Source organism: Rhamphochromis sp. 'chilingali', assembly GCF_963969265.1.
Source record: "Rhamphochromis sp. 'chilingali' genome assembly, chromosome: 17".
Classification (NCBI taxonomy): domain Eukaryota; kingdom Metazoa; phylum Chordata; class Actinopteri; order Cichliformes; family Cichlidae; genus Rhamphochromis; species Rhamphochromis sp. 'chilingali'.
The window spans coordinates 35,024,544-35,042,388 of record NC_137944.1 but is presented as its reverse complement, the minus strand read 5'-3'; the positions used below and the strand labels follow the sequence as shown (position 1 = coordinate 35,042,388).

Here is a 17,845-nt window from a genome sequence, read left to right as displayed (position 1 = left end):
TCATTTACACCTGGTTAATAATAACATCTACGAGAGATTTCAATCTGGTTTTCGCTCATGTCACAGTACCGAAACTGCTCTACTTAAAGTCACTAACGATCTTCTAATCGGAGCTGTATCTGGTCTTCTCACCATTCTCGTCCTTTTAGATCTGAGCTCAGCCTTCGACACCATTTCTCACTCTGTCCTTCTAAGCAGACTTTCCTCTCTCTGCATCTCTGACACACCCCTCGCCTGGTTTCAATCATATCTCCTCGACCGCTCCCAGTTTATTCAACTAAGATCATCCCGCTCTCGTCTATTCCCCGTCAGCTCTGGTGTACCTCAAGGCTCAGTTTTAGGCCCTCTTCTCTTTATAATATACATCCTCCCTCTAGGTACCATCTTCCGCAAATTTGATCTTCAGTTTCACTGTTTTGCTGATGACACCCAGTTATATCTCTCTTGCAGACCTGATTCCTCCCTCCCACCTTCTTCCCTTACAGAATGTCTATCCGAGTTAAAATCCTGGTTTACCTCTAATTTTCTAAAGCTCAATGAGGATAAAACTGAGATCCTCCTTATTGGCACCAAATCCAACCTTTTGAAGGCAAACCATTTCTCACTCACCATCGATAACGCCACAGTTTTCCCATCTCTTCAGGTTAAGAGCCTTGGTGTCATCCTAGACAGTACACTTTCTTATAAATCACACATCAATAACCTCACCCGTTCTGCCTACTTCCATCTACGTAACATTAACAGATTGCTTCCTTCTCTTTCCACCCAGTCTACGTCCATTCTTGTACATAGTCTTGTTACCTCCCGTATTGACTATTGCAGTTCTCTTCTGCATGGTCTCCCCCAAAAATCCCTCCATAAGCTTCAACTGGTTCAGAACTCTGCTGCTCGCATTATCACCAGAACCCCTCCTACCAGCACATCACCTGTTCTTCAGGAACTTCACTGGCTCACAGTGAAATTCCAGATAATATTCAAACAACTTCTGCTCACCTTCAAGGCCATTCATAACCTTGCTCCTCCTTACCTTTCTGACCTGTTAACCACCACTTGTTCTGCCCGTTCACTTCGTTCTTCTTCTTCTATCCAGCTTGCTGTACCTTCCTTCCGCCTCACCACCGTGGGAAGCAGAGCTTTCAGCTGCTCTGCTCCCAGGCTGTGGAACTCTCTGCCCCCTGAAATAAGAAACATTGGTTCTCTCCCCCAGTTTAAATCCCACCTCAAAACTCATCTGTTCAAATCTGCATATTCACTGTGAATCCACTGTTTGTTCATTTTATCTTGTGCTTTTGTTTTATTGTTCTTATTCTGCCATTGTTTTACTAAGTGTTTTATCCTATTGTAAAGTGTCCTTGGGTGACTTGAAAGGCGCTCATAAATAAAATTTATTATTATTATTATTATTATTATTATTAACTGGATATTTCCCTCCAGTTTATGACCACGCGCTGGTCAGAGATGATGGTTGGTTTCCCAGTGCATCATGGGAATCCCCGGCAGCCTACGTCTATTGCAGCATAACTAAGGGAGGATTCAGGGTCACCTGGTCCAGCCCTAACTATATGCTTTAGCAAAAAGGAAAGTTTGAAGCCTGATCTTGAAAGTAGAGATAGTGTCTGTCTCCTGAATCCAAACTGGAAGCTGGTTCCACAGAAGAGGGGCCTGAAAACTGAAGGCTCTGCCTCCCATTCTGCTTTTAAATACTCTAGGAACAACAAGTAGGCCTGCAGAGCGAGAGCGAAGTGCTCTAATAGGGTGATATGGTACTACAAGGTCATTAAGATAAGATGGGGCCTGATTATTTAAGACCTTGTATGTGAGGAGCAGGATTTTGAATTCTGGATTCAACAGGAAGCCAAAACAGGAGAAATCTGCTCTCTTTCTAGTCCCTGTCAGGACTCTTGCTGCAGCATTTTGGATCAGCTGAAGGCTTTTCAGGGACTTTTAGGACTTCCTGATGTAATGTAAACAGAATTGGTCCTAGCACTGAACCCTGTGGAACTCCATAATTAACCTCAGTGTGTGAAGAGGACTCTCCATTTACATGCACAAACTGGAGTCTGTTAGATAGATATGATACAAACCACTGCAGCACACTGTAAAAAAAATATTGTAATATAAAAGTATTTACTGTGTATTTTACAGTTTTGTACTGTTCTTCTAGAATATCATTAAATTTAAATAAATAGACTGATTTTACATTTCTAATGTAAATTAACGAGTTTGCAGTTCGCCTTGTAATCAGAAGGTTGCCGATTCGAGCCCCGGCTCGGACAGTTTCGGTCGTTGTGTCCTTGGGCAAGACGCTTCACCTACTGGTGGTGGTCAGAGGGGAATTGTAAAGCGCTTTGAGGGTCTCAAAAGCGCTATATGAATGCAATCCATTATTATGTAAACCAACTGTTAACTGTATATTTCTGTACATTTAAGTATTATTATTCATATTGCCGCATTCATTGACCTTTTTATAGGTAATTTCATTGTTTCATCACATTAAAATGTTCCTAATTTAATGTTTAAAAGCACTTGAAAAAGGCAGAATCCCGTGTAGAATTAGGGCAACAAACTTTATTGTCATTGCTGAAAATAACCGTATTTTCATGAGGAAGTTCTTTTCTGTTATTTTATGGTATTATTTTGGCGCCCCAGCTGCCACAGTACCTGTAACACCTACAGCGTGCTCTAATCGCTGCACTGACATATTACCAGCTGTAAAAACAAAGTGCAGGTTCTTGACAGCGACTTGCTGCTTCCTCCAAATATCATATGTTCATTATTCTCCACTGTTGTTAAGCAGTCATAGCAGTGGGACATGCTAAGTACTGAAGAGACAGTCACAGCTTCATCATGTTGATGCCATTACTGGCCCAGTGTGAGACAAAGTGCTCTCAGAGAAAACAACTGAAATGTCTGCCTGAACATAGAATAGAACAGAATAGAACAGAATAGAATAGAATAGAATAGAATAATCCTTTAATTGTCCCACAAGGGGAAATTTGGTTGTAACAGCAGCCAGAAAGACACATGTACAAACAAACAGGACAGAAACATTTTTCTTACATATTTACATCGAGGACAGTGGTTCCTATAACCAGAGAACTGTACAGTTATTAAATTAAATAAAAGTAACTACAGATAAGAGGCAAACCTAAAAAGGCACGTCTAGGTTTCTTTAAAGTGTTTGATTGAAAACACTCAGACGTGCACATTTTGTTCTGATAAATGTTTCTTTTAGTTTTTGTGTCTTTAAATGTATGTTTGTGTTGATGTGCCTTCCACATGACGGCCGTTGGCTATAACTTTAATCAGTTGTTGACACACAAACCCAACAAACATCAAAACGTTGTGGCAGCTGAAATCGATAAAGCTTAAAGGAACCATCACGCAAAACAGAACAGTGAGAGTTGACGTAAAGCAGCGAATAAACCACCAAGGCCACAGTCTGATAGACGCAGACACAAAGCAGATGGGATCAAGCGGAGAAATATTTATCAGTCTGATGACGTTTATGTGCAAAAGAAACTGTTTGATGGAATAATGTTGCAGAATGGGGAAGCTTTTATTGTGAAGGCGCTCAGCCAAATAATGCTTCTTTACATGTGTAACACGCACGCTGAACTTGAGTAGCTGCCTTCCACGAGCAGCGGATCTTCCAGTTTGACTGTTGGAGGCTGATGGAGGCTGATGGAGGCTGATGGAGGCGGCCTCCGTGAGCCGGAGGTGTTGGTCTGTTTACTGCGCCGGTGTTTGTGCCGTGCTGCTGCGGTGTGAGCGATTTAAACCATCCCAGAGGAAGTTTGAAATAAAGTCACGACGTTCCCTCTGGGAGGAAATAAAGTTAATCCAGACGCAGCAGTGGCAGGAGAGGCGGGGTCATTGCCGAGTCCGTCGGGCTGTTCTCATGAGCTGACTAAAGAACACTGATGGGAGAAGAGCAGCAGAAGGTGGATGAGATAAGCTTCTTTGTATTTTTACTTTCTTTTCATTAAAGAACAAAGAAGAACAAACACCTGAAGCAAATGAAAATTCAGCTGCTGTATTTGAAACAGAGCCAACACAGCTGTGGTGCAGAGGTTACATACATGTGATGATTACTTCTATACAGTGCTGTAACAGTACAGTAAAAATAGTGTGCACCTTTAAAGGTAAGCTGATGTTTTCCAGTGTTCCAGTGGACACACAGCACTGCTGTGGGTTGCATCAAGCACACAGGAATATTAATGTAAGTTACATTAGAGTGCATAAGCAAATAAAGAGCTTTTCTGATGTATTATCGCCTCAGTAAACTTACAGTGAATGTGTTGGCCAGCAGCTTCTTTCACTTCCACATCACTGAGTCCTGTTTGTGGTCACCAGAAGATTCCTCGATCGGTCTCAGCCAGCTCCCGCTGCTTTTCAATTTTCCCCTCAAAGACTGAAATCTGCCTCTTCTTCCTCATCTGAGCTCATGCTGTGGCTCGGAAATCACAGACCTGGACATGAGCCTTAATGAGAAAACCACCCCTCATCACTGGAGCAGTGTCATTTTCAACCTGCACATCAGATCGAATGGTTTGTCCTGTTGTTGTGGTGCCAGGGAGCAGATGGTTTAAGGTTTCATTAAGGCTGATGCCAAACTCTGATAAATGCATCACTTTGGTTTGGGTAAGATGGAGGAGAAAAAGCCTCCTGCTGCAGGACAAACACTTTGCTTGTTCCACTGCATCAATCACAGGAGAGAGAAAACGAGGAGGAAGAAGACCTGCAGGGTTATTCAGCAGTGTCGACTGCACGGAGCATGGACAGGAACGTTTGTGATGAGGTGACTAAACTGTGGCGCCGATGATGTTCGTCTGTGTGTGATCCATCTGCAAGTCACTGAATACAGCCATTATTATTATTATTATTATTATTATTATTATTATTATTATTATTATTATTATTATTATTATCATGTTTGTTGTCACCTGATGAGTGGAAGAGCTTGAAAGGTCACTCCTGGATTATACTGCCCCAAATATATTCCTTCTCTCACCCCAACCAATCACAGCAGATGGCCCCGCTCCTCCCTGAGCCTGGTTCTGCTGGAGGTTTCTTCCTGTTCAAAGGGAGTTTTTCCTTCCCACTGTCGCCAAAGTGCTGCTCATAGGGGGTCATATGCTTGTTGTTCTCTGTATCTAATAGTGTAGGGTCCACTGTACAATATAAAGCGCCTTGAGGCGACTGCTGTTGTGATTTGTTGCTGTATAAATAAACTTATTGCATATTTGCTCAGTAAACGTGCACTTGTCTTAAACAGTTGATAGCATGATCTGTCGATTGGCAGTCTGCTGTGCTCCACTTTCAGTGGTGGTCATGTAAAGGTGGAGAGGGCTGAGTGTGGTAGGCTGGCCCGCTCCAGCCACTGGGACAGGGTGGAGCTGCTGTAGGGCCTCCTTCCCAGATGCCATGGTGTTGGTGGATGAAGCCAGGTCATCTACCAGGTGAAGAGGTCGTGTTTGTTGTTGTGCTGCTAGCTGCTTCGCCTCTGTCCTATAACATGAGGTCAGCAAAGCGCGGCGTCCGCTAAAGCAGGAATGTTGCTGAACAGGAGTTTTTGCCACACAAACACGTGGAGACAAACGCACACGGTGGTGTTAGCCTGAGTCTCATTGTGCAGCTAAGTCTGTGTTTCTCTCTTTCAGTCATGTCTGGTGTTTCCCGGCTGAGCACTCAGGACATCACAGACACGTCAGTCGCTTTGGTTTGGACTCCGCCTCCTGTCCAGTATGAGACCTACTACATCACCTTCAGCAGCCAGGTACGCGGCAGGTTAAGCTTTAAAGTCTTTGAGTTTCACTTCTCTACCTCCTCAGTGGTTCTTTGGCAGACGTGCACAGACTCCAGCATCAGATCACCTGAACTGAATTTATCAGTTTAACTGAAAGCAGCAAAAAAGGGGAAAAATCAGAAGTTTCATTCTTAAAGAAACGTGTGTTGTTCCCGGAGAGGGGCCCACTTTCTCCTGTGAGACGTTTGACGTGTCGTGTTGATCTGAAACTCTGCCATGTTAGACAGAAGCATCCACCATTAACTGCATATACAACACATACAGTAATATACGTGTTGTGCTATGACTCAGACCAGTGTTTCCAGTATGGAAAAGCAGAAAGGCCCCATTTAAAACTGAATAATTTTAATAAAATGAATAAAATGTGAAGCCAGCTGCTGTTTTTCTCTCACACTGTGGAACCACACGGAGACAGTCCAGTAAAAACCTGTTCGGCTCACGCACATATTTCCATAATTCACATAACAGATCCACAGTCCTCACTGTCCCCTTATCCAGGACCTTCACCGGGTCATGTAGAGAGGGTGGAGCAGTGTGGAGGACACACGTTTCTTTACAAGATCCTCAGTGAAGTTTCCAAAGAGGTCTGCAGGTAGAAATATCAAACTGCGGTGCGTCGTTGTGAGCAGCGTTCACAGCCTGAAGCACAAAACTGCTGAGCTCAAAATGAACTTCAAACATTTGACACACACCATAAAAATCCTGCTTTATGTGACCGCAGTCATAACAGCAATCACAGTCTGCAAACCTTAGAGGATATCCAAAGTGTAAGTGATGGGGGTGTGTTGGTCTTTTATTTTGAAGGACACGAACAGTCTGTCACTTCCATGACAAACGCCTGTAAGAATGATCTGTGAGGTTGGGCTGCAGTGCCAGAGGAGATCTCTGGGCTCCATAAACACTAAATTACTGCAGATTTTATGGCGTTAAACTTCAGTGACTCCGTCCGCTGAGCACAGGTTTGAGACCAAAGCGCCGCTTTCATGTTTCCGTGACTGGAAGTGAAACTCAGCGTCTCCAGATGGCGGCGAAAGTCACAATTTTGAAATTTCAAAGTCAATTAAACAAAGAAATGTAACCTACAATAGTTTTTTCTTCGGGGGGTCATTTTAGCTACCACTCAAAGGTTTGGGAGGTGGAGGTTCACACATCCGCTCAGTTGCTGGTTCACTTTCCAGGTGGAGACAGAGCTCTGCTTTGGGGTCATGTCAGTAGGTGGATGTGGAGGAAAGCTACCCACTGCAGTGACCCCTCGTGACAGGGGAGCTGAATGTGCCTGGAGATTTAGATGGAGCTGCTGTTTATGTCTTTTTCCAGCTAATATTTAATAAACATCAGTAACCGTGGTTACTAGAGTGGGTTTGATTTGGAAAGTGATGGGGACATAAATTTGTTGGAGTGTCAGGATCCTGCCGGGTTTGGACCGATCAGCGCTGTGTGGACTCTGGTGGTCCCACGTCCACCTGTAAAGTAACCACTAGTGATGGGATTTCTTTATAGAGAGCCGGTTCTTCAGGTTGTTTTGTTGCTTTAATTAATTTATTATTAACAATAATATACAATTATGCACAAAAGGAATTACTAATGTAAAAAAAAAGTGGTTTTATTTATATATGTTTATATATAAATATATGTGGTGGCCCCTAGAGACAAAACACGTACAAACTCCAAGAAACATTTCTAGCGTTAACTGAACTTCCAAAGCAGAGCTACTAGATCACTTAAATTACACAATTGAAAGCATGTGTGTATTGTTTGTGTATTTATACACAAGCACTCATATATATTCAAATAATTTAAAAAAAAGTTCATTTACCTGTTACTACCACACACCAAATCCGGTCGTTGGTACTTGCCGGCTTGTGTAGCCACGAGGTAACAAAAGCTCAACACTGCCCCCTAGCATCCTGGAGCACTTCTGTTGTGTTTTGTACGTGTTTTGAGTTATTATGTGTTTTGTCTGTAGCAGCCACCGTAAATATACTTTTATTTATTCACTCCACATAAAATGTAATAAATAAATCATATGATACAAAAACCAACTATTCACATTTCAACTTTTAACTATTTAAATTTTCAGCTTTTTCCTTTTAAACAAATTTAAAGAGAAACAACACAAAACACTGCAAACCACAACACAATTAAATATAAATTAAAATATGAAAACAAAAAGAAATGCACATTCTCTGTCATATGGACCTGCATGAATAAACTTTCTGAATCCTTTATCATCTGCAACTCTCTCTCTCCCTCCCGCTCTGTTCCTGTGCTACTGAGTGTAACTACCGCCCCTCCCCCCTCTGCCTCTAAAGCACAAGGCGGGAAAAAGTGTGAGAGAGAGGCTGAGAGAAAGAAAAGAAAAAAAATACGACTCGCGTCGCTCACGTCAAAGACCCGGCTCTAAGAGCCGTTTCGTTCGCGGCCGACACATCACCAGTAACCACTCACTGTCTTTAAACACCCAGCATCCACCTTCATGCATAAACTCATCAGCCTGCTCTACAACACGCTCTGTATTCAGTGTTATTAATACACGACACCATGAAGCAAATACTCAGTTTTGTGAAGTTTTATGATTTTAAAAAATCATTAGCAGTGTTGCTAAGCAACTAATTTTACATGTTTGAACTTCATAAGATGCTAATATTTCTCAGAGGTGCCTTTGAATGGCTTTAATAAAAACTGCCTGATCCTGGTTCTGTTGGAGTTCTTCCTCCCGCCGTCACCAAGTTCTTGCTCATAGGACTTTTGGAGGTTTTCTCTCTAAAACAGCAAAAATCAGTCGTGAATGCGTCAGACTGAGTGAGTCTGAGCCGGGACACGGCACAGAGATGTGTGTTTTCAGATCAAAGCAACAACACATCTGCCCTTTCTCTTTAAACCTCGGGCATTGCAGAGGTATGATGAGTCATCTAAAAATTAATTTGGTTTAAAAAATATCCTCATGGATCCTGATGGCTTTAATTATGACAGGACAGATTGACAGTAGAAAAGAAAGATGGAGGAGACGTAACAGAATCAAACCTGGACTCGCCCCAGAGTGGCTGCTCAGCCCACCACGACCCTCCAGGCAGGGCAGGGACTTTCACCAAGCTTCATTCTGTTGACAAAGAGTTTAAAAACCATTCACTAAATATAGAAACACCGAATCTGCCTCTCCTGTGAAAACGAATAATAGTAATTATGTATCAGTTAATGTCGGGCTGATGTTTGCAGCAGAGCAGCAGGAGGACGGCCGGCTGATGGATTTCCTTTTTCATTTCGTCTGCTTTCCCTCCGCTCATTTTGGCTTTTCGTTTAGAGCCAAACTCGTTCCATCGCAGCCGGATGCGCTTGGCAGTCGGAGCCCATGTGGAAGACACTAACACCTCATCTCCTGCTTTAATCATGTGCTGCATTTCCTGCTGATTCTCCTCAAACCACATATGAGCACTTTTATTTGCTTCCCTCACAGGAACCTTAAAGCGCTGACAGTGAGTGTCGTTAGCGACAGTGTTAGCAACACAAACACAATCATATCATCGTGGACGAAAATAAACTGCAACATAGCAACAACGTCCTCGGTCCGCTCCTCTGATGTAACCGCCTGTAGGGGGCGCAGTAGCGTAGCTTTGTCTGATGAAGCTGTTCATCATTTGCTCGCTTGTAACAGCCGAGCGTGCAAGTTTGTGCAAATGAGTTCAAGGTGTTTCAGTTTGAAGCGTTAGACTGTTTAAAGTGATGTTTGCAGGACAGAGCAACAGCAGGACGTGCAAATATGTAAAAGTGAGCTGCAGTTTAGAGACTGTTTGACCATGAATGTGTATTTGCAGCCAGAAATAAGGATGTGATTGTTTCTGAGAGGACGTCATGCACAGAGACCTGCTGACCTGAAAAGCACCGAGTGGGTGTGGCTTATTTGGCAGCACAGCTTAGCTTTTCATGATTGGATTAATGTCCTTTGGACAGACGAGACCAAAGTGGAGATGATGTCCACAATGCAGAGCAGCACCTCATACCAGCGCTCAGCACGGTGGAGGAAGGACAATCATTTGGGCCATTTGCCCGGACCTCTGTTCCCCAAAGTCGTCTGGAGTCAAACGTGAGCTAAAGCTCGGACAGGGTCATCAACAGGACAACGATCCAAGCACGGCAGCAGAACTCTGACAGAAGAGCTGAATCGAGCTGCTGTCAGAGTGCAGACGTCAACCTGACTGAGATGCTGTGCGTGAACGAGTGGAGTGGCCAAAGTTCCTCAGCGACGACGTCAGAGACCAAAGAAGTCACACAGGAAATCACCACTTCATTTCCTGCTGCTGACTGATGCAGTGTTGAGTTATGGTGCAGGTAGTTTTGCACAGGACTGCAGAGGATAATCATGTTTGTGAAAAACTAACTTCATTCAGCAGCCTTTTAGGCCATGTCCATGTTGGACATGTGGTCTTTCTTTAACGTGTTTATTTCTATGCAAATTTCCTGGAAACCTTTGACGACCTGAGTCAGGACTACAGCACGCTTCAGTCATGTGCTTTTAACTGAATTAATACCTGAAAATAACAGGTAACAATTCAGTCACATATGTCAAATATAGTGACTTATTGTGGCTCATACATGATTTCATTATCTAATAAGTGTAAACGTTTCTCTGTTTCCATTTCACCCATCTGGCACCAAACACTGAAACGGGAGAACATCATATAATTTTGATGAAATTACCAGTTTTTCTGGGATTATATGGAAACTGTTTGCAGGAAACCAGGAGTTCAAACTCCGTGTGCCAAACATGATAGAAAACAGCTTCCCTCCATCTATCTCAGTGTGTGGGTGGCGGGATGTCTGATGCCCTGCAGCCAGGCCTTCTACATATGGTCATTAGCTACGTGATGCATGATGGGGTCTGATCATTCTCCTGGTGTAAAAACACTAAATTGTCCTTTTAATCACAGAAGTATTGAGATGCTTCGTAACCTGGGCTTCACATGTTCATCAGTCTGTTCACAAACATGTGCGATCAATCGGCTGCAGAGGGCCTTACAGAAGGGAAAATTACTAATTGCGTTGGTATTTGTGAGTTTAGGAGCGGCAGGAGAGAGGGGGGGGGCCTCGGCAAAACCAAAACACGTTTAAACTCGTTCTTTCTACATCACTTAAAATCAAAACTGTCACTGAGATGAAAGAAGTCGCTGCTTTACATTAAACACACACACACGTGCTGGCCTCCTCTCAGACATGTTTTCCCACACACACAGTTACAGTGATTGCCTCATACTGTAATTTTCTTCCCGCTCTGACATCATCGAGGGATTAAGACTTAGTAATGACTTTGTTTGGAACGACTAACAGCACCAGAGAGACAAAAGGAAGGATGGATGGATGGATGGATGGAGGTTAATAGGCGGAGGAAATGATGGAGACTTGGCCGAAGAGGGAACAAAACTGGAGCTGAACTTCAGATCGACATGTGTTCGTCTTTACGAACCCACCGAGGGGAGACGTTATCCTGAAGCAGTCCAAACACAGACGGAAAACAAAGAGAGACAAACAAAGGAAGAGAAAACAGGAGTGGAATAGAAGGACAGAGGATGAGAGATCGGTGCTGATATGTGCAGTTACATGTGCTGTTTCTGGCACATTTCACTCGTCGTGTCTCCAAAGTTTGCATCATTTTATGGTGTTGGTGAAATGTTGGGCTCAGAGTCAGAGCTGTCCTCAGTAAGACGGCACCAGGCAGCTTAAAGTTCTCTCTGCTTTTTTTTCTTGTGAAAAAATGTCAAATATTTACAGGAGGTTTCATTTATTCATCGTTCAGAAGAAATGAAACTGATTTAAAAAATGTCCAGAATCCTAAAAATCACCTGTTTTCAACCAGTAAATGAAGGATACGGTGCTTCTTTGCCTGCTACGCTTCATTTGAGCTAATTCGAGTCACCGGACCTCCTAACTCTATCTGTCCTGTTAAAGAAGCATTTTAAAGAAGTCCCCTGAAAAATAATAGAGCTTACTGTGCGGCTCATGGTGCTAGCATAACGTTCATAAAGCCTGCTAGCTCCCTCTGTGCTGATGCAGCCTGCTAACAAGCTTGGTCATATTAGCACTTTGACTCAGTTTAAGGCTTTCTTCTGCTTCCTGAGTATGAAGAAATAAATGTTGTGCACAGCAGGAGAGTACCACTTTCACTAGTTTGATGGGGGGGTTAGGTTAATGTGCTTATGTGCTGCCTAACAGGGATCATCGAGCTAGCTAGCATTAGCTGCTAACTTAGCACTTCAGCCTCTCATCCAAACATAGCTCCAAAACAACAAAGACAGCAGCGAGGTGGTGGCTGATTTACGTTCCAGCTTTGAAAAACAGACTTCCATCTTTTATTTACAGTCTCTGTGACAAACATGTTCACCAACAAAGAAACCATCAAAGGGTCAGAGGTCAAGGTTAGCTGGTTTTCTTGATGTCAGGAGTCGTAGAGGGCTGTTTCCTGATGTCTGACTGCTTGAAAGCCACATGTAAACCTCCCAGTAATAATTACAAGAATCTTTTTTGTGACGGTCGGGCCCATTAAGTCATTTGCTGGTTTGGGAATCCGATCAGAAAATGATCAGATGTGTCATCTTTGGAAAGGCAAAGAAAAGGTTTGGATGGCTCGCTGCGGCAGTCGCACTGTGAGAATTTGGTTCCGGCTTTCCGACTCTGGAGGTTTCCTGTTCCTGTCACGGCCGTCAGCTTTGAAGCGTTAAAGTCAGAGAAGCAGCGAAAAGTAGACAACAAGCCGAGTGGGCAGAGTGGGCTGACAGAGGTGGATGAAGTGAACTCCTCAAGGTCCAGAGAAAAAGATGCAGATGTGGGATGCTTGTTGCCGAGGAAACATGTAAACACTGTCAAAAACATGGCAACTGCCAGAGAGATGACATCACCGTGGACCTACAGCTGTGACACAGAGAGCGAGGGAGATGGGAAGAGAGCGAGGGAGACGACATCCGTCAGCGGCCGTTCACCAGACGGATAAACACGAGATAAACGTCACGCAAATAACGGCGTGTCACAACAAGCAGCAGCGAGAACATCAGGAAACAGAGATCAGTGTCAGTCTGACGGCTGCTGGTTTCATTATTGTTTCCAGTTAAACGCACAGAAACAGCAGCAGCGATGTGGACGTCTCAGCGCTGCTTTCTCTGGAACCGTTTCTGCAGTAGGAAGAAATGAAAACTGAAAGCACGCTGCTGAGTGGGAGGCTTTGATGATGCATGAAGTCTGGAGTGATGTTTGCAAGGAAGCGTGGTCCCAAAGCTCGTCTCTAAACAGAGAAGTGACTAAACGGTCATACGGGTGCAAGTGCAGGTCAAAGAGCGGAGCCAGGGCCCTTTGTTTGGGACAAACACCACGTCTGAATCCCGCCTCTCCGATCATTCAGAGTCACTGAATTTTACCAGATTTGAAAGTCAGCGAGCAGCGGCGTTAGCTTTCACTGATCTTTAGGTTGATGAAGACTGTTTCGTGACCGCAGGCGAGTCGGTCGCTGCGTGCCTGAGAACGAGGAAACGCTTCCTCTGCACACTGCGGGCGGCGGCTCCTTCCAAGAAAATGTGATGTTATTAAAGTTGTCAAAGTTCTCACGAAAACACGGCAGCTTAATCCAGATCCGCTCCGGATCCAAGGACTCATCCGTGGTGTAGTTTCTGCTTGCACGCCGTCAGGCGGTGTAGCCTCCACATTCAGGCTGAACCATCGTCTCTGACAGCATTTCCAGAGCGTCAGACAGACGTCACTCCTCAGTCTGGATTTTCTCCTTGCTTCATTTCTGACTTCATAAACTCATTTTCAGTCACTGATTTCCTCTGTGGCAGCAAAACAAATCTGAACAGCCTCGAGGAAAATCCTGCAGCTCGCACCGAGCTAACCAACCAGTGTTAGTGCTGAAGATGGACACGAATCCAGGCCGGGGTGCAAAGCTTCAAGTTCCCCCTTTAACTCGTCGCTCAACGTGTTTTTTACAGTTTCGATATGAGACATACTCAGTAAATAAAGCAAACTCATATTTACTGAATGTGGGCTTGAAGCTTTAACGGTGTCTTTTATGTCGTTTGTGCGGATAAAACAGTCTGTGAGTCCAAGACGACCAAGTGACCTCACGTCCAAGGGAAGTATGAGTCAGTCACCAATACAACCAGCAGCGCTGCCCAGCTGGGATCTCTGACTGCTTATCTGCATGAAGTTCAACTAGAGCCAAAATGCAGCTTCTGGTGTTTTAGGTTTCTGTGGATGAATCATAGAAACTGAAACTGAATAAATCAGTTCAAGCAGGTCACTCAGTTTCACAGGAACTCCCCAGCCCACAGCTCCAGAGAGTGTGTGTGTGTGTGTGTGTGTGTGTGTGTGTGTGTGTGTGTGTGTGTGTGTGTGTGTGTGTGTGTGTGTGTGTGTGTGTGTGTGTCAGTGCAGACATGTGTGACTTCATGAGAGCAGTTTTACTTTATCAAACATGTTAGAAAAATAGAAACAAGGATTGTTTTTAGAGTAGAAAACATAAACACGCTGTTCACACTCAAATCAGCTGATCCACCAGGCTGAACTTCCTGCCTGGAAGAACGTTTTAATATATGAGGAAAATATTTCTGACGGTTACTTTAAAAAAGCCGCACAGGGTTTAACACGAGCTCGCTTGACCTGCTGATTCTGCTTCCTGACCGATGCTGAGGTTTTTCTTATTCTGGGACTTAAACGGGAACAAAGTCCAGGCTTCGTCGACACACCCAGGCGGAGAAGAGGACGGCGCAAAGATGTATTTTTATATCGGAGAAAACCATGAAATCGTAAAGAAGCAGAGTCGCTGTGCGGCTGGTTTAGTCACCGTGGCGACGCCACGCAGCCTCGGCCTGGTTTTAGGCGTACCGTGAACTTGTTGGAGCCTCCATGTTAATGATGTCGTGTTTGGATCGAGGACGCAGATCCAGAATGACCTCTGGAGCTCCGTCGCCAGGAAGTCACCATAGAGACCAGCATGGCAACCAGCTGTGGTCCATTTACTTTACAACACAGTATCCAGGCATTAAAAGTGCAGCAGCCTTTAATTGGAGGGCAGTTTGAGGCTCCGACACACAAAGAGACTCGATTCTCTCTTAAGAGCCTGAATTAGAAAAGATGAAAGACGGAAATTATGGGAATGACGTCTTAATTGGGGTATTTTCCCTCTGAGCTGTGGACTGATGCATTTCTTATCACTGCGCTGACGTCACCTAAAGGTTTTCAAAGGGTCGTCTGAAATCCTGCAGCCGCTGAGACTGAGGCGTCTTTGTTAGACGAGCTTCAGCCAAGAAGGTGAAGCAGAAGCAGGAACTTTATCTGCCCCCAGTTACAACTCGTATTTACGACAACATGGTGTTAATGTTATGATCTATGGTCTGACTTTCATGAATGAAGTCCAGGCCTCACGCTGACTCTGCAGGTTCATTCAGTCGCTGCCCAGCACAGGGCGAGAGGCGGGGCAGGTCTGTCACAGGGTTTATCAACAACATTCAGGACAGAGTTACAAACACATGAAAACAATACAAACAACAACAAACAACAACAAACCTGAAGAAAAGCAGCTCCTGTGCACTCGCACACATCAAATCAGAGACGGTTGGATGAGAAACGACCCTCAGAGAGGAAATATTCATGAATCTCTTTGAATTCCTTCATTTCCTGTAACTCCAAATCATAAACCTCATTTTCCTACTATGATAAGGTTGCACACGAGTGGGAGGGGCAGATATGTCCCCAGGTGACGGACGCCGCTGATCAAAGCGATGTGTTTCCTTCTGTGTTTTTCGTACATCAGAGACTTTACGTTGTGTCCTCCCACTAGTTTAGGTTAGGGTTTAACCTCAGGGTTAGTTTCCCCTGAATGAGCCTGACATGCTGCACAAACCAGAAACAGCCGTTTCCAGACGTGCGGCGATGTCACTGATTTGCTTCCTGATTGTTTCTCATTTGCTTCAGTAAAGTTTGATTGTGGAAGCCCCACAGACAGAGTGGTGTTTCCACTCAGGCTCTCTCTCACCATCATCATCATCATCATCACTCCAATAGCTTAAGCCACGTTGGGTTCAGTTACAGCCAAATGTTACGTGGGCCAGATGCCGCACGGCGTCCACCTACAGCAATAACTGAAACACAGCATCGTGGTTCTTTTGTGCCTTTGTTGTCATGCTGACCTTGCTTCAGTCAGGCCACTATTTTCAAAAGAAGATTATTTCCACTTGCATTGTTTGGGTCTTTTCGGGTACCTCCCTGCCTTCCATGTGCAGCAGACCTCTGACGAGTGATACGACACTAACTTGATCAAATACAACAACGATTTCAAAGGCTGGAGATGCCCAGAATCCATCTTATGATGCAAAGCTTTGTGTCTGCAGGAAGACGGGGATGACAGATGAACACCTGAAGCATCTGACAGCGTGTCTGTGGAAGTTCTGACAGACAGTGTCACCACCCAGAAACGGATCACCATGTACCCCAACCAGAAGCCTTGGATGAACCGGGATGTTCGTCTCCTCCTGAAGGCCCGCAACACTGCCTTTAGGTCAGGAGATGCACACGCCTACAGTACAGCCAGGGCTAATCTAAAGAAGGGCATCAAAAAAGCCAAACACCATTACAAAAAGAAGGTAGAAGAACACTTCTCCAACTCCAACCCCCGACGCATGTGGCAAGGACTCCAGACCATTACAGACTACAGGACCACCAAACCCTCCCCCGCATCCTCTGATGTCTCCTTCCTCAACGAGCTCAACAACTTTTATGCTCGTTTTGAGCGAGGGAACCCCACAACCACAACCAAAGCAGACATGACGCCAGACCACCAACCTATGACTCTCTCCCCCACCGATGTAGGAGCGGTGCTGAGCAGGATCAATGTCCACAAGGCTGCAGGCCCTGATGGCATCCCCGGGCGTGTTCTCAGAGCGTGTTCTGGGGAGCTTGCAGGAGTGCTCACAGACATATTCAATCTGTCCTTGGCCCACGCTGTGGTACCGGCCTGCTTCAAATCCACCTCCATCGTCCCGATACCCAAAAACTCCAACCCATCTTGCCTCAATGATTACCGCCCAGTAGCACTCACCCCCATCATCACTAAGTGCTTAGAGCAGCTGGTCCTAGCACACTTCAAATCCTGTCTCCCCCCCACCCTGGACCCCCACCAATTCGCATACCGCCGGAACAGGAGCACAGAGGATGCAGTCTCCATCGCAATGCACTCTGTCCTCTCACACCTGGACAACAACAACACCTACGCCAGAATGCTGTTTATAGACTTCAGTTCAGCGTTCAATACAATCCACCCCTCACAACTCATCAGGAAACTGACAGACCTGGGCATCAGTTCCCTCATCTGCAAATGGTTACTGGACTTCCTGACCAACCGGCCCCAACATGTCCGGCTGGATAACCGCTGCTCATCTACCATCACAATGAACACCGGTGTACCACAAGGCTGTGTGATGAGCCCTTTCCTCTACTCCCTCTTCACCCACGACTGCAGACCGGCTGATGGTTCCAACACCATCATTAAGTTTGCAGATGACACCACGGTGATTGGCCTCATCAGTGACAACGATGAGGCCGCCTACAGGGAGGAGGTGGATCGTCTGGCTGAGTGGTGCGACACAAACAACCTGCTGCTTAACACCGAGAAGACCAAGGAGCTCATCGTGGACTACAGGAGGAATGCTGACCCACATCCACCCATCCACATTAAGGGGACGGCTGTGGAGCGTGTGAGCAGCTTCAAGTTCCTGGGAGTCCACATCTCCGAGGATCTCACCTGGACGACCAACTGCTCCAAGCTGGTCAAGAAGGCTCACCAGTGCCTCTTCTTCTTGAGGACTCTGAGGAAGAACCACCTGTCCTCAGACATCCTGGTGAACTTCTATCGCTGCACCATCGAGAGCATCCTGACCAACTGTATAACAGTCTGGTACGGGAACTGCTCTGCCTCGGACCGGAAGGCGTTGCAGAGGGTCGTGAAAACTGCCCAGCGCATCGCCGGAGCACCACTTCCTGCCATAAAAGACATCTACAGGA

The 17,845-nt window shown here is 45.2% G+C and overlaps 1 protein-coding gene across 1 annotated transcript in view; it reads left to right on the top strand.

Annotated features, from left to right (window-relative positions):
* Window positions 1-17,845, top strand: part of LOC308385282 (tenascin-like) — a 48,776-nt gene that overhangs the window by 13,708 nt on the left and 17,223 nt on the right. Inside the window, exon 6 of the mRNA XM_080864123.1 lies at window positions 5,664-5,779. Within this exon, the coding sequence (XP_080720249.1) occupies window positions 5,664-5,779 (116 nt within the window). The remainder of the gene's footprint in view (window positions 1-5,663; window positions 5,780-17,845) is intronic.